Source organism: Cotesia typhae, unplaced genomic scaffold (assembly GCF_013202065.1).
Source record: "Cotesia typhae breed Kobodo isofemale line unplaced genomic scaffold, CoteBio_Ctyphae contig_26, whole genome shotgun sequence".
Classification (NCBI taxonomy): domain Eukaryota; kingdom Metazoa; phylum Arthropoda; class Insecta; order Hymenoptera; family Braconidae; genus Cotesia; species Cotesia typhae.
The window spans coordinates 1,764,393-1,784,964 of NW_027423732.1; the positions used below are offsets into that span (position 1 = coordinate 1,764,393).

The 20,572-nt window shown below is 29.6% G+C and overlaps 3 protein-coding genes across 7 annotated transcripts; 1 reads left to right on the forward strand and 2 right to left on the reverse strand.

Moving 5' to 3' along the window:
- Nucleotides 1-538: 538 nt before the first annotated feature.
- On the reverse strand, nucleotides 539-7,709 carry Cyca (cyclin A). 2 transcript variants are annotated; one of them, XM_074239753.1, is made up of 5 exons: nucleotides 7,598-7,709; nucleotides 7,158-7,442; nucleotides 4,232-4,762; nucleotides 3,269-3,697; nucleotides 539-2,097 (listed from the first exon to the last, which is right to left on the reverse strand). In XM_074239753.1, exons 2-5 carry the CDS (start codon nucleotides 7,329-7,331, stop codon nucleotides 1,768-1,770), a joined length of 1,464 nt encoding a protein of 487 aa, XP_074095854.1. In that variant the 5' UTR covers nucleotides 7,332-7,442; nucleotides 7,598-7,709; the 3' UTR covers nucleotides 539-1,767. The 2 variants fall into 2 exon arrangements, with proteins under 2 accessions (XP_074095854.1, XP_074095853.1); XM_074239752.1 differs by having other exon boundaries at nucleotides 7,158-7,691.
- A 661-nt stretch (nucleotides 7,710-8,370) lies between these two features.
- Nucleotides 8,371-20,529, forward strand: Remo (Remoulade). 4 transcript variants are annotated; one of them, XM_074240147.1, is made up of 7 exons: nucleotides 8,371-8,653; nucleotides 8,864-8,981; nucleotides 13,740-14,203; nucleotides 14,410-14,481; nucleotides 14,593-14,664; nucleotides 14,834-14,917; nucleotides 16,015-20,529. In XM_074240147.1, the coding sequence occupies exons 3-7, from the start codon at nucleotides 13,785-13,787 to the stop codon at nucleotides 19,805-19,807; spliced, it is 4,440 nt and encodes a 1,479-aa protein (XP_074096248.1). In that variant the 5' UTR covers nucleotides 8,371-8,653; nucleotides 8,864-8,981; nucleotides 13,740-13,784; the 3' UTR covers nucleotides 19,808-20,529. The 4 variants fall into 4 exon arrangements, with proteins under 4 accessions (XP_074096248.1, XP_074096249.1, XP_074096246.1 ...); XM_074240148.1 differs by lacking the exon at nucleotides 8,864-8,981 and adding an exon at nucleotides 12,634-12,936; XM_074240145.1 differs by lacking the exon at nucleotides 8,864-8,981.
- On the reverse strand, nucleotides 10,931-11,941 carry LOC141525478 (1-phosphatidylinositol phosphodiesterase-like). The gene has a single exon (XM_074239993.1). It carries the CDS (start codon nucleotides 11,939-11,941, stop codon nucleotides 10,931-10,933), a length of 1,011 nt encoding a protein of 336 aa, XP_074096094.1.
- Nucleotides 20,530-20,572: the final 43 nt, after the last annotated feature.

Here is a 20,572-nt window from a genome sequence, read left to right on the forward strand (position 1 = left end):
TTTTTGTCATCTACTAAAACAACTTGTAAAAAATTTAGAAAAAATATAATTTATTATAAAAATTAAAAAATATTAAAAATTAAAAAAAAATAACGTGAATTTATTATTTAAAAAATTATTTATTGGATGGAAATTATTATCTGAAAAAAGTTACAATTACAAAATGGAAAAATATCTATTCAATTTATTATTATGCTACTATATTAATATTTATTTTGATCATTATAATATTATAACTAATATAAAAAATTATTATCAGATTACTACAGTAATCAATATTTATATCAATTATAAAAATTCATTTATTTTTAAATGTCAAATTTTTTTTTAATTTTTTCTATACAAAGTAAAAAAAATTTTTTTTCATAAAAAAAAAATTTTATTCTTTTCAATTTTTTATTTTTTTGTCTTTTTTTTTTATTTTAATTACACTCAATGCCTCATAACAACTAATTTTAATTACATAACAAAGATAGAGCATTTATTTTTTTATTCATATGCAAAAAGTTATTTTAAATTGACGAGTTTTTAAGAGTGAAAAAATTCTAGTTTTCTAAAACATGCAAATATTTAAAAAATTAATAAAAAAAAAATGTTCGCGTAATTAAATAAATAAAAACAAATATATATTTTAATAAATACTGTCTCGTCAATATAAATTGTTCGAATGCTCTAGTCTTACAATTTACTTATTATTCAATATTCAATTGAAAAAAATTATGCCTAAGCAGAATGTATCGCGCGTAATTTAATTAATCAATTGTAATTTCATATATATATATTTTTTTTTTTTTTTTTTATAAATAATACTATAACTATTTTTACTGGAAATTATATTCAAATATTTGTTAACTTTTGGAATTTTTCATCCAAAGCACTTGGTACAATATTGTAATTTTTTTTTTTTATATTAATACACAAGTGTTTTATAAAAATTTTATTTTTAATTACAGTTACAAAATAATTTGTATAAACTAATTTCATCTAAAATATTAAAGTAAATTTATCAAACTCAAATTTTTCATACAATTTTTTTTCAAAAATAACAAAGGAAATTTTAATTAAAAAAATTTTAGACTTAACAAAAAATATATCAACGACTGTTAGATTTTACAATTTAAATTTGTTTAATAAAACAAATTAAAAATTTTATGTCAAGACTTTTTTTCGTAAAGCTAAAATTTTTTTGCAAGTAAAAATGATTAAATTATTAAAATAACTTTTTATCAAAAAATTCTCACCATTAAAAACTGAAAACTTAAATTTTAACAAATAATAAAAATATTTGTACCGCATACAATTTTATTTCGTAACTGAACCAAAAATCTATTTTTTTTTTTTTTTTTTTTTTTTTTCATAATCCAAACTTTGCGTATTAGATAAAAAAAAATTATATTCTGTATAATTTAAATTAAAAAATTATTTAAATAAAAATCAATACAGAACTTGAAAGTTTTCTTGTTAATTTAAATCCGAAATAAAAAAATCCATTTTTTTCACAACTCACAAATTACTTTCATCATTTTTTACCGAGTATTAATTCCTAAAAAAAAAAAATACTAAGACAATTTCAATTATCTTTTTTTTCATAAAAAAAAAAAAAGTAATTAAAGTATCGATGATTACAGTAGCTGACCAGTCTTGGATAAATTAAAAAAACAGGCAAAATTCCCTCCAAAGACATCGAGGTTCGTTAGTACAACCATTTGACCACTTAATTAATTAAAAATTAATTATAAAAATTACTCAGCTACCAATAATTAATAATCAAGCGCTTTCAGAATCATCATCATCATCGTACGCTAATACCTCTGTGGAACGTGGTAAGAGTAATGCAACGTGCGCGTATTTACTGCTTTTGTATTTTTCTTGTATCGCTTGCTGATGGATATTTGGAGCGTTACTAAATGTGTCGGTTAAGTACTTGATACATTTTTTCAGATCGTTTAAACTGTAGCCTGTTGATAATTCTAATTCATGCGGCCATGCTTCTTCTTGGAGTGTGTGACGCGCAACTGCTACTGCCGAAGATGCAAGGTGGCTTGGTAAAAATTGTAAATACGGGTCTGCCTCCAGCATTGATAATTCACATAAGTACTGAAAAAAAAAAATTATTACAATTAATTATAATTATAAGTAGAAGTAGATTTTCAGCCGCAGATATTTTCCATTCAAATAAAATCGCACTGATAATATAAATACTAACGAAATTAAGAAAATACATAAATAAATTTATATAATAAATTGTAAAAACTAATGCAAAAGTTAAATTTCACTAAATCTATCGGAAAATATTTAATTTGTTATTTTTTTTTTAAATATATTGACAGATTAATAAGAGATTATTCTATAAGCTTTCAGATTGAGTTTACAGGAATTTAATAAGTTATTGAATTGAAAAAAATTTTTTAAGAGGTCGCTCCAAATTTTTTTAAATTTCAAAAATCGGCAAAAATCGAATTTTTTAAAAAAATTTTTTTCTTGTCACGGTATAATTTTATAGACAAAAAAAATAAGTTTTTGAAAGTTTCAGTTTTAAATTTAAATTTTGAAAGATCGCTCACAATTTTTTTTTATTTATTAGTGCATTATTTTAGATTTTTTAGAGTAAAAAAATAGTAAAATTTTTAGAATGTTGCGTTATGACAAAAGCTTTTAATAAAATCTACTAAAAATAAAACTACATTTGAAAATTTTGAGCTACTTCATTAATTTTCAAAATGAAATAATCTATTGTTTTGGTTCGAACGAAATTAAAAATGTTTAATAATTTTTTCTGACTAAAGAAAAAATCCAATTTTTTTTAGGAAATAAAATTAATGATTAATTTTGAAAATTTAATGACACCTCAAAATATTGTAAAATAAAATTTTGTTTTTGAGCGCTAATTGCTCTTAAAGTGAATAAAATTATTTAAATTTTGAAATTAATATTCTTTTTACTAAATAATCATATCTAAATTAAAAATTGTACTTAAAATTTTTTTTCAACAAATAATAATAATTATTATTTTTTCATTGTATCAAACAAATTTTTAAATATCATTTAAAAATTTTTTTTAAATTTTTGCTATGAAATCATATTAGTGTCTTTAAAATAAACAAAATTTTCAAGTAAAAATATTTCTGTTTATTTTAAAATTTCTAAATTATTTTTTGCTTAATTACTACTGGAGTGCTCAAATCATAATATACCCAGTAAATAACTATAAAAACCAAGTTTTGATTTTTGATTGATCTATCAAAAATTAATAAATTAATAAACTCACCATGGCTAGATACAAAATTTTGTCAGACAAATTATTGCTGATACATAAATCCCTAATGAAAGCTAAAGGCGTTGGTACAGTTAAATCAAAAGACAGAACCCTGAGTATCAAGTGCTCCATCCTGAGGACTTGTTTTTTTGTATACGTGTCATCAGTAATGTAAACAAATTCACCAACATCTGGTGGGTAAATTTCTTCGTACTTGGCAGCAATAAACATGGCTGCTGTGCCGACTAATTGGAGTTTAGCACGGACAACCGACATGTAGGACAAGAAACGGTCAATGTAGGACACAGCCAAGTAAAGGGTTTCTGACTGTAAGCGATACTCTTCAGCTACCTCGACCAACCAGTCGACGAGAATTGAACGCATCGCGTATGTGATGTCGGGTTGTTTCTTCATGTAGCCAGGTTTCGGTCGATGGTGAGTCTAAAATTATAAATAATTAAAAATTGTAATAATCAATCAACTGATGGCTAGTTGACATTAAGAGAACATTCTGGTTTGTTACTTTCAAAAAACAATCAATTCAAAATTTTAATTTTTATTATTTTTTTAGAACTAAAAATTTTGAAAAAAAACTTAATTTTTCAGATTTTTTTTTTTTTTTTGTAAATGACCATTTTGTTATTTATCACTAAATAATCTCCGTACCTAATACAACAACTACTTATATATTGAAGGTAAAGAATTTTGAGTTTTGTATTTCAGATAAGCCGTTATCAAGGTATAATGTACATTAGCGACATACCAACATTTTTAAGGAGCTCCGTCCACCCGTTTTTTATTCATATAAAAAATATAAAAATAAATTCAAATATTCTTTGTATTATTCAAGAGTGTATTTGGTGAGCTGAATAAATTTTACATTAATATCTATGTTAGTTCTGATTAGTTTTTTTTCGAGCGTCGAAACCAGAATGATCCCTTAATAGTAAAAATTAAAGAAAAAAATTAAATTACCTCAGCAATGCGCAAGTAATTGTAAATATCCGCTCGATATTCATCAACATCATAGAAATTATTCTTGAGTGTCTTGACAACATCGCGTTTGTTATTCCTCGAGTCTTTCTTAGGCAACTCGATAGACATCATCGAAACTATTGATTTGTCCAGGGACATCGGGCTGCCTGGATGATACTCATCAGTGCGTTTGCACAGCTCGATGGTGGGGTCTGGTATCTCCTGGAGAACTGGACGATACGTTGAGACAATACTGACTGGATTTACTTCCAATACTGGACGACGTTCATTGTCTTTTATCGAGACCGTTGATGTGCTCGATGAAGTTATCTCTGTCACGCGGTTTACTTGCACTTGAGTATCGTGATCTCGGAACACCACGGTCTTTTGTTGGTGCTGATGTTGCTTTTCTTCAACTTTTTCCTCGTAGACCTTGAACGGCGCATCGCGCTTATCTTCGAATACTTTGTATTCCAGTTGTGGCGGGATGTAAGCTTTTGCTTTTGTGTATTTGTCATCTTTTGTGATTTCCTGAAATTTCAAATTTTTATTAGTTTTTTTTTTTTTTTTTTTTTTTTTTAAATAAAAATTAATTAATTTTATTAATTTAATTGATTGAAAAATATTTTTTTGGTAAATAAAACAATTTGTAAAATTAAAAATTTTGAAGTTTTTGATTTTGTAAATTTGTCATTTTTTTTAATTTTCGTAAATTAAAAAATTAATTCGTTTGTCTTTTTTTTTTAAATTAAAAACATGTAAATTTTTTTAATTAATAAAAAAATTTTCAAGCTTTTATTTTTATTTTTAAAAATTAAAATTTTTGTTAAAAATCAATTTATTTTTTTTTAAACTTAGGTAGAAAAAATTTCTCTTAATGAAAAAAAAAAAAAAAATTATTTAAAGTTGACTTATGAATTTAAAATTAGTTATATAAAAAAAAAATTATTTTTGGATTTTTTTTATCTCTAAAAAATATAAAAAAAAATTGATTCATTTGAATAAAAAATGTTTCATTCAACTGACTAGAAATATTTTAATATTTTGATGATAGCGCATTAGTAATAATGAAATTAGCAAAAATACACAATTTGAATGAAATTTTCCAAAAAAAAAAAAAAAAAAAAAACAATTGAATAAAAGTTTAATTTTATCGTCAAATTACCTTGAAATTAAATGTTTTGTATATTTTGAAGGTAACGAAATAATTAGCAAGATTTAAAATACTCTTATACTTCAATTATGAAAAGTTAATACAAGATTTGTAAAAATAAAAATCAAGATTAGTTCATTTTTTTTTTAATATTTCATCTAAGTATCAAATTTTCTTGAAAACTAATACAAATATTTTTTTTTATAAATTATGAATAAAAATGTATATTTTCATGCAATGAATCAGATTAAGAATTTTAAATTCTAACATTTACTTGTTTTTTTTTTGTGTTTTATTATTATTAATCGGTCTGTAATTATTTAAATTTTGAATAAACTCAATTTCAACCGATTAAAATTATAAACTTTTATAAGCCGGATTAAAATTTGTATATTTACACTGTTGTAATAGTCAGTATTTAATAATAAGTGACTCGTTTTGTGAGAAGAAATTTTCTTACTTATTAAAGTTCTCATTTATAATATCGAACGAAAATAATACTGAAGTAGATATCACATAATTTTACTCTAAACTTATAAAAAAAATTTGTAAATTTTTCTTTTTAAATTATTTACATGTAAATTATTTTGCACAAAAATCGTAGAACGTCTCCAACTTTCAGCAACATACAAATAACGGTGCGTTAGTAAAAAAGATTAATTCTTTGCAGGAGATAAAATATCTTGTATCGATTAATTATTCATGATACTAAAATTAGCCGCCTGGAATCATGTGATGTCTGATTATAATTTAATTTTGAACAAATTACTATTAAATAAATATTTTTTAGCACCATAAATTTTAGAATTTCTTTCAAAGTTTTTTTTTTTGCAGTTTGTTTAAAAAATTTCAAAAATTATCAAATCTTTTCATTTCAATCCTTTTTAGTTTTTTTTTCTTAATAAATTAACTGAGTATTATATTCAACAATTTTGAAAATTTAAATGAAACAATAAATTTAAAAAAAAAAAAAAAAAAAAAATTTTTTTTTAAATATACAATCAGGATAATTTAATTCTTGATTTTTAAACAAATAAATTGACTAAAAAATTATTTATTAAAAATTGTATAAATAATTTTTTTTTTTAATAAATTAACTAAGTATCCAACAATTTTGAAAATTTGATTTAAACAAATTAAAAAAAAAAAAAAAAACAATAAATTTTTCTTAAAAAAAAAAAAAAAAAAAAAAAAAAAAAAAAAAATTTTTTTAAATATACTATCAGGATAATTTAATTCTTGATTTTTAAACAAATAAGTCGTCAAAAAAAAAAAAAACTATTTACCAAAAATTGTATAAATTTTTTTTAATTCTAAAAATTATTAAACCTGTTAATTTTAATTTTGTATTTTTTTTTTTTCTTAGTACACCAAATATTCAAAAAGTCAGCCATTTTCAACTCGAAAATTTTTTCTACAAAGTACTAAGAGTTCACAATGAAATAAAATCATTTTTTAAATTAAAAAAAAATTTTTTATAATTATAAAAAGATTTCTTAGTTATTAATATAAAAAAAAAAAAAAAAAAGTTCAAAAATAATTTTCAAGAACTAAAATTAAAAAAAAAAAAATAAAAAAATGATCAGGTGTTTTGCTTCCAGTAAAACAAGTACTCGAGAAAAATGAATGCGCAAATTCTAAAAAATAAAATGGAGTAAATAAAAACATACTTATTACAGCACAGTTTAAGATAAACTTTAAGTACTTACCTAGAATAAAATAAATAAAATAAATAACGAAAATATTTATAGGCTAGAAAAGGCGGGCACTTACAGGTTTGTTCCTATGACAGTTGTTATGAAGGACGCCCAAAACAGCACGCTTTTGATGTTGTAACCCCGGCTGACCTTGTTGATTGTGATCCTTGAGTCCTAGACTACTATCTTTATTGCGTTTTGTCTCGGCAATTCGATTTTCTTGGTCCTCGTAAATTCTTATCGTCGCCATTGTAAATAAAATGTGCTAATAAATAAGTGTTGCCGGTTAATGGAAAAGTAAACTCTTGCACACGCTAGCCAGGACCCAAAAAGAAATTATTTCCAACGGTTACCTACGACGCTACACAAATCGATAAACGAATTGCGAGACAAAATAAACCACGTTGCCGATGAGTTTATTTTAAATAAATATATTAAATAAATTACCGCATGATTGTAAATAAATAATTAAGTTAATTAATTTATAAAATATAGTAAATTTTGATGAATATTTACGAGTGTACACGAGTTTTTTTGTTGAGAATTGAGGCTAGGATCTGAGCTGATAAAGGACAACCGACCGAATCGCCGGAACGAGGGACCACAACAGTAACAGTATTGCGGAGCTATCTTCTCTTTCCAGCACACGGTTTCTCACTCGCTCTAGAAATAAACGGACAACAGCTGTCGTTATGATCTCACCTCTGACCAATTAAAATGCTCCTTTGCAGAAAATTGAAATTGGCCAATGACAGCCAGGCATTTGTTTTGAGGGAGCGGTTCTCATTGGTTTTTAGTCGGTTGATAAGACAGTGGGAAGAAAGCGCTTTTTTTTACGAGCGGTGAGAATTTAAACTAATTTTTTTAAGGAGCATTATTTTATTTCATGCGCTTTCCGGTGTGTTGACAAAATGACACTGTAATACCCACACTTACCCTACAATAAAATTTTTCTAAAAATTTTTACATGTGAAACTTTTTAATTTAATTTTTTTTATAATAATTTAATTGCTTAACTATTTAAAGAAATTTTTATATCTGTCAACTTCAGTGTCATTAACTTTTTGGTAGATTTTATTTAAAAACCAGTTTAAAATCAAAAATTAATAATTATCAACTCAAATTCTTTATATTTTTGAGAATTTTCTAATATCAGTGTGGATAAGAAGAAAATCTTTCTTACCATTAGGCTAATGACAAATTAACAAATAAAAACTCGAGTACCGGCACATTTAAAATTTTCAATATTGGCTGCAGTGTTTTAATCTGTCAATTGTTGGTATAAGCACATTAGAATAAATGTTTATAATTAAAATAGTAAATAGTAAAAAAGTTGTTTGTTATTAATTTTAATATTATCATCTTCCCGCGTTTAATAAATTCCTTTAAAAAAATTTAATAACCTCGACATGTGTGCGCCTAAATCAGCAGCTCCAGAACCTAAATGAATATTCTGGGGTCCAGCAATAAATTAACATGATTATTTTTACGATAAAATAATGCTGCGGTTGATTGTTGATGACAAAAATTAAATGAAATGTGATCTAATCAGAAATTTCAAGTTAATTGGCTGTAAGTTCATATGCTTATCTACTCATTGCTTGTTATTTTTATTGATTTCCAGGTAGTGTCAGTAAATAGAGGTTGTGTGCGAAGAATGAGTGGATGCAGTTAAAATAAACAAAAATGTTATGAGTTATGACTAATTGAGGTTATATTTAAGAAGTTTTTAATCAGAAAAATTTTTTATTCATTTTTAATAATGATTTTTTTATTTTTAAGGTTTCTTTATTGTTTTGTTGACACGAGATGGTTTATTTTTGAAAATTATGATTATTGAAACAAAGTTTTCATGAAAAATTTTATGATATTAAAATTGAGAGACATGTGATCATTTTTGGTAATTATTTATAAATCATCATCTTTTTTTTTTTTTCAATTCTTTGTTTTTATGACGATAAAAATTAATTTAGCAGATATTTAATAAATTTTAGAATTTTTTTAACAATGAAATTATGGCAAAAAAAAAAATAGGAAAAAAAAATTGACATTTAAAAATTAAAAATCCAATTTTTTTAAAATCCTTTTTTGGAACTAATTTTTTTGTTAAATAAAATTTAAAAATTCTCTAGTGACTGCTAAATTTAATGTAATTTTATGGCGAATTTATAGATGAAAAATAATTTAGTAGATATTTAATAATTTTAAGAATTTTTTTAACAAATAAATGATGGCAAAAAAAATGAAACTGAAGTTAGTAGACGTCTAAAAATTTTTGGTTTTTTTTTTATTGATTAAATTACAACTAAAAAAATATTTATAAAAAATTGTACTTATATTTTTTCAAGTTTTTTACATGTGACAATTTTTTTTTTAATTATTTAATTGAAATTTTTTAATAAAAAATTTCTAAAAATTTTGAAATGTCGGCTAACTTCATTTTCATAAAAAAAAAAATTGAAATGTAGAAATTAAAAAAAAATTAAAAATTCAATTTTTTATAAATAATTTTTTTAGAAAAATTTCTTTGTTAAATGAAATTAAAAAATATTCAAGCGACTGCTAACTTGAATGAAATAATTTCTAGTGATGAATGCGAAAATATAAAAAAATTATTATTTCAATTAAAAAATCAACTTTGAAAATTTATAAAATAGTTTTTTTTGCAATCAATCTTAAATTACTTATCCTCATTGTCCTCAAGCTTATTGTTATTTTTTTTTTGCTATCTATATTTAAAAACAAAGATAAAAAAAAACATTGACGCCAAAAAGAAATTTTTTTTTTTTAAATGTTTGTTTTTCGTTATACCACTCTGAAAATTTTTCAGCAGACTTGGAAAACTTCAAAATCTAAGAAAAAAAAAAAAACAAAAATTAAAATCGATAAGATTTGATTATTTTCCAATAAAGTTAGATCAAAAATTAAAAGAAGCATTGAATTATTTTTTCGTGTTTTTTTTTCCAAAACTACATGCAAAAATAAAAAAATGAAATTTCTGTTCGGTCCATTTTGGAGCAACGCATAAACTTGTGAAAAAATACTCAAATTCTCTTGAATTTAGGATATGTAAATTATTTAAACGTGTAAAAAAATAAAGTCACATTCCATTCAAGTCTACTGTTTATGAAACATTAAATAAAAAATGGTTTTAGCTACTGTGTAAATGAAAATAAATTTAAACAAATTTGACCTAATTGTGATAAATATATTCAAGTATTCAAAAATTGAAAATAACAAATTTCAACCCGTGACTTGCTATAAAAATATTAAATTGAGTAAACATATTTTATAAGTAACGACAATTGAATACTCTTAAGCTGGTTTGATGAACTGGTGCTAATTTTATTTTTTTTTAACAATTAATATTTAATATTTTGAACTACCAGTAATTTTTTTCTAATTTTTTAATCAATTATAATTTATTAAAAATTTACATGATAGTTATTTTTATTACAGATAGTTAAAAATATTTAAAACTAATTTTGGGTATCACAATAATGTGTACAAGTACACATTAAATACATTGTTCGCAATACAATTTGAAAGATTGATTGCAAGAGGAAGTTACAACAAACTTGTTTAAAATGTTCGAAGTTATCAATTACTGTAATATCAGCCGATAAAGAATTTCAAATTTTTATTCGATGAATCAGGAAAGAATTTTCATAAATAGCAGAATTACTTATGCTGTTGTTGGACAAAAGAAGTGATGGAAAGACTAGAAATCGTCGAAAGAAACAACATTTTATTTATTCTAATAACTCACGCTTTAATTGCAAGCTCCTCAATTATTTTTTCTTTCAATAAATGAAAAAAATTATTTCTTCAAAATTTCTACCAACAATTTCAAGCTGCTGCTAATTTAAATTCCAAGTAATAAAAAATATCATCAGGCAATGGAAATTTGGAACCTGTCTTCTTTGAAGAAATGAAATCATTTTCAAAGTTGCTGCCAATAATACGATCGATTAATTCTTGATTGACAAAATCAGCCATAACAATAATCAGTGATCCATGCGGATTATCAAAATTAATTGTCATGCGATAGTTGATCGGCATTTCACAGCCATATTTCCTAGTGTAGTAGCTTTCAGTTGTAATCTCTTTAGCATTAGTAGCCTTCCGAGGCGACATAAAGTTGACAAAACATTTACCACTATCATTCAAGAAGCTTTCTTCTTGTAAATTTTTGATACTGATCCACTTATCACGAATCCGCGATTTACTTCCAACAGGTATTAATGAGTACTGCACTTTACAAAACGTATTGATGTTTATAGTGCAGCTTGAAAATGATTGATCTAAATTAGTGAGTAGAATTTTCCCACGATGATCTCCAATAGTGTCATTCAGCGACCAATTGGTTGAAATTCTTGATCCGATTTTAAGATTGCGATACAACTCCAATATTTCGCAATGACTTAGTGTTACATCGTTAGCTGGATAATGCTCGTTGTGCAAAAGCATAATGACAAACTCTCTTGGATTAGCTTCTAAAAAGTCATCAACCTCTTTTAAGATACCGTTTCCAAACATGAGATGCAAATACTTCTGTTGATTATGCACTGCAAAATGATTCGATGTTGGTCGAACACCAATGTCTAAAACACGTATTCCATGGTTCAGTTGATTCTTTATGTTCAAGGCTTGTCTTTTAAAACGTGGCATATACGTATTATACGATGCTGAGTAACACGTGCCGATAAGTGCTAGGTCACCAATTTTTAATGAATTTGACAAATGCGATATGAATTCTCGACGATCTTCGAAGTTTTTGTACTGAAATCTTGCACATGAGTACATGCATGTTTGCACTTCTAAAGCCGAAAAAAGTAAAATTATCAAGTTTAATGACATTCTTGCTTTTTACTATAATGGATGATTACTGACTTTTTGTTGAAAATTATTGAATCAAGTACTACCAGGTTTTTTTCTAATGCCATTAAAAGTGAATTAGTTTTCAATGATAACGATGTCATTAATACTAGCTTGCAGCTGAGGCTAATTATTGTTATATAAAGTTTGAAGTATTTCTTTGATGTAACAAAAAAATTCATTGAAAATAAATAAAATTAAAATAATAATAATAAATTATTATTATTGGAAAATTCAATGAAAAAATTAAAATTACAAAATCAGACAAATACACAAAATTTCACAGGTGCAATTTCCTAAATTTGAATTTAAAAACGATTCCTGATAAGTAAAAATTGTAATAAGATCACAAGTCTCTCAAAAATTGAAAAAACAAAAAAATTTAATTTAGACACAGAAGATATTTTTAGTAAGAAAAATTTTGATAAGAAAAAACGTTTATAAGATTATAAATAAATTTTTATATTTATTTTCATATAAATAGAGTTGGTAACAGTTTTGGGTAAAACCGATTTCTTAATAATTTTTAACAGGCTGTATTTGGTGTGGAATGACCGATATATAAATCGTGTACGTAAATGAATATACATTATTAAATAATATAATTTTAGAAGCATGTGAATAATTGCTTGAGCAAATATTGCACAATCTAATGGTTATTGTATTGACAATAGACGAAGACAGATGGCGTCACAGTAGAACTTTCTCGCATGTCCTTATGCATAGGGTAGTTTCAATATATAAGAATTGACACCAGGGACCCTCAAGGCGGTCCAACAAGTCATGGTTGGAAACCTGTAAAGGCTCGACGATGCAATTGAGATTTCAATTACGAGTAAATGGGGTACTCTAACGGATTGAAACTCAACAGCCTCGGGGAGATGAGCTCTTATCGGGGAAGAAGTAATGCAGCTTCCATACCGTTAAGGGGTGTGCTTTGAATGGCTTTACAGCGATGTGTCGCCGTCATCACATGAGTAATTACCATCTCGTTCCTCTCGTCCCGTGAGGAATCCTTTGTCATTTTTTAATCATTCACTTTGTCATGAAAATTTTCCTTAAGGGTAGTACCCTCGCCAGAGTCGTTTTCTTAAGATTTTTTTTAAACTTTGGCAGATTAATATTTACATAATTCTGCATCGATTGGCACACTTTAAAAATTTTTGACCAACTAGTTTCAGAGATACTAGAATTCAAATTTGCGCGCGCAAGCACGCGCATGAATTTAGGATTTGCATATATTTTCATGCTTATGATATATTTGACCAATCACGTTACGAATAGTTTGCAACACATATTTTTCATATTAATTTTATTATAGGATTTAATTTCAAAGTTTGTACACCATTTTATGTTGTTAAAGTATTGATAAATCTTTACAAAATAATTTAAATTATTTATACTTGATTTGAAAAATCTTATTTCATCGATTGAAGATAACATACTTTTAAATGAAGTGATAATAATTACTAACCATAGATCTTCTACTCTTATAATTTAGATGAAAAATATGAAAATATATCATGTAAGCAAACTATTCGTAACGTAATTGGTCAAATATATCATAAGCATGAAAATATATGCAAACCTTAAACTTAGGCGCGCGCTTGCGCGCGCAAATTTAAATTCTAGTACTAAAAATACTAATCTAAGAATTAGAAAATCAAAATAATTTTTGAAGATATCCAAATTTTCTTGAGGACAATTTGCTTTGTTCAAAATTACGCCTAATTTCTTTCTTCATTACATAACTATCAATTACATTTATTTTTGCTCATAGAGAGAGGCCCTCATCCTCTACTAGTCACTCAAATTTCTATCAACAATGAGGATTATTTTTATAATCCTTTGTCTATCACTTGGTGCTTTGATTGACTCAACACACGGACACATATGTCCAGCTCCGTGCGATTGCAAGCATGTTGGACCACAAGCGGAGCGTTTGAAAGTCAAGTGTAACAAAGGAGCCGATATCCAAGACATTAAAGCCATCAACATCGATGTTGTCAGCGTTGAGTTGTATCACCTTGACTTGAGTAAGAATAACATCCACTTCATCAGCACCAAAGTCTTCAAAAATTTGACAAATTTAAAGCGTCTCGATCTGTCGGCCAATAAAATATCATATTTAATTGAGGGCTCGTTCGATGGATTGGAAAATTTGGAACGCTTGGACTTGAGTGAAAATGAAATTACTTCTATTGACGCGTTGGCTTTTCGACCACTGACTAGTTTGAAGAAACTGTAAGTTGTTAAAGAAGACATACTCATGCTATTTAAGTTTATTAAATTTTAATTAAAGGATCATTTTGATTTTTTTGTACAGAAACTATTATAGATATTAATACAAAATTTATTTAGCTCACTTTAGAATGATCTCTTAAATTTGAAATTTTTTCTTTTCGTTGCAATTAATTTTTGTTACTTTTTTTTCATGTTATTTTATTTAGTGATTTGTCGTTTAATAAACTGAGCTCGCTGGACTCGACTTTGTTTCATGATCTAACGTCATTAGAACGCTTGTAAGTATCTTTTGCTTCTTTTTTATTATTTTCATTGGAATAATAACTAGATTCTTAAAGTTCTAACATTGTTGTGTAAAATACAGTTAAATATTTTTTTTTCTCTTACAGAAAACTGAATAATAATGCACTCAAGACATTGACGGAAGGAACGTTCTACGGTTTAAAATTGTTGAGGCAATTGTAAGTAAAAGTGTAATTTTTTTAAAATCTTCCTTCAGTTTTTGAAGAGATTTATGATTCATTTGATAAGTAAAAAGATTAATTAAGACATTGCTGGAAAAAAAAATTTAAGATGTATTTTTTGGAAATATTCTTAATTATTTACGAAACTAAATTTATTGCCTTTCAGAGATTTGTCCAACAATCCATGGGAATGTGACTGCTACCTCTACTGGCTGAGTAATTGGAAGAACACATCAATGTTCAAATTAAAGTAAGTAATCTCCTCTGTCTTCCCAAATCTAATAAGGTAAAGTACCGAGCAGTTGAACAGGTTTCAAAGTAAAACTTATTTGATCCTACTTTTAATATAGAAAGATATAATTATTAGTTCAAATTAGCGATTTTCTTGAAAATATAAACAACTTTGAATTAAATAAATCAATTAGGGGAGAAGAGGGTCAATTGAACCAAAAAAAGTTTAGTAATTTTTAACTATTCGAATTAAAACTAAATAATAATTTTTTTTTTCTTGGAATGGTAGTTTATTATGTCTACTATCGTTATCAATACATAAATTAGTCAATAAACAACGTGAATTTTTAAAAATGATTAATTTATCCAAACGCGTCGAATGATTCAATTGACCCCCGCTCGGGGGCAATTGAACCACTGTTTGGGGTCAATTGAACGAATAATATTTAAAACTCAAACCCGAACTTTTAATAAATAATATATTAATTGTTACTTGGTAATATTACTGTTGCACCGTTTTAATGCACAGATATTATATTAAATAAATTAAAAATCAATTTAAAAATAATTTTCATTATAAATTCAGTTCATCAAATTGTTAGGTTATTTCCCTGAGTTTTTTCACGTAGAGTCAAGATGCGGGCACATATCCCATGCTTCTCCGTATGGTTCAATCGTCCCCGGGACTGCTGGTTCAATTGACCCCATATAATTTTATAACAATTAATAGTAAATAATAAATAAAAAAATTATTATATCACTATAAACAAAGTTGAGGATTATAAAGTATAAGTATATAGAACGACTACAATTCAAACTTTATCAATTAATTCAAAAATTGAAATATTATTAAACAATTTGTCACCAGCCGAAAAAAAAGTTTACATGGCTAAAAATAAAAAAATCACAATGATTTCAAATTTTGATCATATCCGAGTTTAACATATTAAAATCTAATTCTAAGAGCATGAAGCGATTTTTCAATTTTTTCGAATTTTTTAATTCGAATGATTCAATTGACCCACTTCTCCCCTACTAGTCCCATTTTTATAAGTGTTCTAGGTACTTTACCTTAATCATGAGTCTAACAAACAAACAATCATCAATCTGTTACAGTCCGATACCAACGTGCAATTCACCGGGCAACGTCCACGGCAAGCAAATCCCAGACCTAAAATACTCCAACGACTTCCAATGTGACTGGATATCTCCAACCTTAGAGATCTCTCCTTCCCAACACCAAGTAGTATTTTCCGGGGATTCCATATCCCTCAAGTGTTCAGCACCGAGTATAACCGGCGACCGAACAGCAAAACTCCTCTGGCAATGGACCCCAAGCTTACTTCCTCTAACTCCTCTAGCAGACCCGGTGGACACCTTGTCCAACGTAAAAGTCGACAACCGCTATCTGGCGGACAGCGGGATAATCGACAGCGCGTTGAGTATTTTCCCAGTGACCAAAGAGCACAACGGGCAGTGGAACTGTTTCCTGGTGTCAATCTACGGGAACAAATCTAAGGCCATCAACATAATAGTAATCTCCAATGACACCCGCTACTGTCCCTTAGCAATCACCCGAACCAACAAAGGCGTCTACGCCTGGCCCAGAACAATCGTTGGTTGGAAAGTCGAATTGCCTTGTGAGGGGATCAGTCTATCCAATTTGATATCCTTGTCTCGTGCTACCTACCAATGTAACGCTACCGGACACTGGACCAACCTGGACACCGAGTCCTGTCCCTTTATCTCCCCCGTGACCCGCGCGCTCCAGCAGAACGCCAACATGAATCTTTCTTTGGCCGACAATTTGGTGGAGATTTTCAAGAGATTCGCAAACTACACCCACCCTCATCAACTATCTGATCCAATTGACCTGGACTTCATTGCCAAAACCCTAGAAAATTACCTCAACTACCTAACCTACGATAAAGATCTTCCTCTGCTGATAATCGCAGCCATAACTTCCTTGCTCAAGTCCCCCAAAGACTTGATCCAACGCGCAGAAGTCCATTATAAAGCAGCAAGTCGTTTGATTTCAATTGTAGAGTCTGTCACCAAAGCGACGTCAGCTTTGCAGATCCATGAAAAGACTCTAGCTTTAGAAGAGTTCCGCGTCAACTCCGAGAGCTTTGTTGGACTCTCATGCACTTGGTACTCCAGTGTTCTTCCAGAAGACTTGGACACCCGGTTCCTGCATTGCGCTACCAGCAATCGAACTGCAATTCTAAATATCAAGGATAAAGTAATCGAAGCATCAATCCGATTGCCTTCTTCGCTTCTAGCTCAGCAGCAACATGAGCAAGACATGTCGCTGATGGTCAGCATGTACAGCGACAGCCGTCTCTTTCCATCACCTGCCACCCGGGCAGTGAACTCAGCAGTAATCGGCAGCCGAGTAATTGACCGGGAGGTCAATCTAACAGAACCGGTGATCGTGATGCTGAAATCTTCGTACTCGCACCCGATTCCAGTGATCTGGAACTCTGAAATCTCAATCAATGGATCCCGGTGGACGCGCGAAGGCTGTCAGTTAGCAAATTTCATCAACAACCTTGTTGTCTTCCAGTGCAATCGCTTGGGGTACTACGGCCTGCTTGAAGACTTATCATACCGCACGGTGAATAAAACTGGCGCTCTCTTCCGGTACTCACACCCGCTAGTCTACATAGGAACATCAATGCTAATCATCAGTCTGACCATCACATCAGTGACTTACATAATCTGCTATGCCTCGATCTCGATGCCAAAGCGTACGAAGCACAGCGTGATCAACACCTGGATCTCCATCACACTTCTGAGCTTCCTTTACACCATTGGAATCCAGCAAACAGAGAACATTGAAATCTGCCAGAGTGTCGGCTTGATTCTCCATTACTTGTCCTTGTGTTCTCTGCTCTGGATGGCAGTCAGCGCGAGCAACATGTACAAGAGACTTGCAAAGAACAGCCAGGAGCTTGTTTCCGATGATGAGATTCCCGAGCAACCGATCCAAAAGCCTCTTCTGGGTCTCTATCTTGTCGGTTGGGGGATTGCTTTGATAGTATGTGGCATCAGCGGAGCAGTAAATTTGCGAGAGTACGCTGGATACTCTTACTGCTTCCTTACAAAAGCCCCAGCACTCACAGCACTATTTGTTCCAGCGATCATGCTGATAGTCTATTTATCTATTTTCTACTTATTAGTGCGTTGTACTATCAGGAACGTCGACCACAACGGCCAATTGAGCGAAGGAACCCAAGCGACGGAGAACATGGACCTGGAACTCCTGGAGCCTCATGAGAACCGAGACCAAGCCAGCATGAGTGTCACCGTGTCTTCTGAAATTGAAGATCTGGAGCATTCGCAGATGACCCAACTTAAAGGACACTTGATCGTCCTGGTTCTGTTCATAGTCACCTGGACATCCGCAGCTGCTACAACAGTTTCTCCTGTGTTTCTTCCTTTTCCTTACGCTGAGCCAGTTTTTTCTATCTGCTACGCTCTTTCTTCTTCAACTCTCGGCTGCTTTGTCTTTCTGTTTTACGGACTAGCGCGCAGCGACGTAAGATCTCAATGGACGCTGATGAGATGCTGGCTGAGACGGAAGAAAAATAACTGCTGTCGGACCCGCAGTGTCTGTGACGCGCGTCCAACTCTTCCCGCCCAGTCGCTGGTTCCTAACTTACCGATCATCAATCATCCGACTCATTTTTCGGATTCTAATTCCGTCAGCTCTCTGCACACTAATGTCTCGCCTATAGCGTTGGCTCACGCGATAAAAGCCCCAGAACGAGAGTCGCCTAGCAAGAAGACTAACGTGAACCTTGTGGTTCTTCATCGTCAGCAGTATCGTTCGAATAATTCCGTTAAAACTTACACAGAGTCCGCGCCGGTTAATGTTGAAATGTTTTACAATCCCCACCAGAGCGGCGTAGCGAGAAAATTCTTCAAGAAACAGCGCCGCCACAAGCACAACAATTTAGGACCTCGGAAGCAGGGTGATGGCGGCGCCACCAGTGATGGAGGGAGCTGTATCTCCATTCCAAGGCCAGCTGTTTCAGGAGATGGACGCGAGCGGATTGAAACTATTTTTGGAAGTGGTGCGAAGGTTAATAATACGAATATTCATGTTGAATTGAATCCTGTTGCTGATGCGAAGAACGTTAACATGTTGTCTGATAGCGGAAGCATGTCGGAGGGGATGAGGTATGTTATTGGGCAAGAGATAGTCCGCCAGGGAAGCAAGAAGGTCAACAATGACCACCGGAGGATTGAGAGGATTGAAGCTGGACTGAGTCCTCCGGAATCCGATGAAGAAAAACATCTGCACAATGTGTCCCAGCAGTGTAGTTTAGAGTACAGCTCAGAAGCTGACTTGACTGCTGCATTGACCAGCGAGCGAAGCGATCATAACCTTCCGGAGATTGGCGAGACTCCAGAAACCCCGGAAAAGGTCTCTGAGAAAGACTTCCAATGCTCTAGCGCAGATGTTAATTCTCAGGGTCAAGATCGAGGTGTTGGACTTCAAGATGAACCTTGTAAAAGAAGGTCTAGTCTTTATGACCTGGATTCTGAGTGTGGAAAAATTGGGGAGAAGCATGAAGCGACATCTGTTAGTGGAAGCTCTTCCAGGTCGAGACCAAGGCAGAATTCGCGGCATTCTGACGCTGATGGAAGCTTCAAGGAATTGTTCAGTGGCTCGCTGACCGATGTTAGAATTCCGACGGGCTTTGGGAAAGATTTCTCCTCGCTCACGGACTTAGCGACTATTGATGTCACCCTTGGAGCGACTAGACATCTTGATATGAATGCGAGCATTGGCGTTGATTATGAAGATACTAATTATAGCACTGTGCATTACACGGATGACGCCGCGCTTGATGAAGAAATGCTGCTGGACAATCCGATTAAGAAGGAGACTAGTGTTTAAGTTTAGAGAGTTTATTGATAAGTGATAAATAAGTATTAGTAGCGATAAGTTTATCTTTTTTCTTCTTTTTAAGGCCAAGAAATTTAAGTTACGAAAATAGTTCCTATTAAGGTTTCAGATTTTTTTTTTTTATAAAATCATGGGAATAAAATTGTACAAAACAGTTCTTGGAGGATAGTATTATCTGTTATGATCGTTTATAGGGTTTAATGTTGATAAGTTAGGTTTCTATGGATATATAGTCATGGTTAGTTGTAATTGTAGAGAAGAAATTAACTTTGGTGACTAAATGGATATAAGGAGGTTTATTACATCGCGTGTGAAAAAATAAAAGGGCGTGTTACTACAGGTTACGATCCTTGGTAAAAAGGCGCACAAAAAAAATTTTTTTGTCATTTCTTCTATTATAAAATCACTCAAAACACAAAGATCTGTAAAAAAAAAAATTCGACCACCCTAAAGCTAAAAAGAACTTTTTAGCTTTTAGTAAAGTAGTGCTTAAAGAGCGTATGAAAGAATTTTTTTGATACAAAATGGTGACGAATAGTTTTGTAAGACAAGTTAAATGATGAGAAATTTTTTTTTTTTAATTTGAAATTAACTTTGATCAAAATTTTTTGGAATTTTAAATTTGTGATAATTTTTTTAGTTAATTTAAAAAATTTTTTATCATTTCTATGCATTTAAAGTAAAAATACGTCGATTCTAAAAAAAAAAAAAAACTTTTTTTGGTACGCTCTTATGGCATTTTTTTTCTTAAAATTA

Coding starts and splice junctions, on each gene's coding strand:
- LOC141525478 (XM_074239993.1), bottom strand. CDS start 11,941: ATGTCATTAAACTTGATAATTTTACTTTTTTCGGCTTTAGAAGTGCAA.
- Remo (XM_074240147.1), top strand. CDS start 13,785: ATGAGGATTATTTTTATAATCCTTTGTCTATCACTTGGTGCTTTGATT. Junction 14,204..14,409: donor CTGACTAGTTTGAAGAAACT/GTAAGTTGTTAA, acceptor TATTTTATTTAG/TGATTTGTCGTTTAATAAAC. Junction 14,665..14,833: donor TTAAAATTGTTGAGGCAATT/GTAAGTAAAAGT, acceptor ATTGCCTTTCAG/AGATTTGTCCAACAATCCAT.
- Cyca (XM_074239753.1), bottom strand. CDS start 7,331: ATGGCGACGATAAGAATTTACGAGGACCAAGAAAATCGAATTGCCGAG. Junction 4,763..7,157: donor ACTGTCATAGGAACAAACCT/GTAAGTGCCCGC, acceptor TTGAAATTTCAG/GAAATCACAAAAGATGACAA. Junction 2,098..3,268: donor AAATTTTGTATCTAGCCATG/GTGAGTTTATTA, acceptor TTTTTTTTTCAG/TACTTATGTGAATTATCAAT.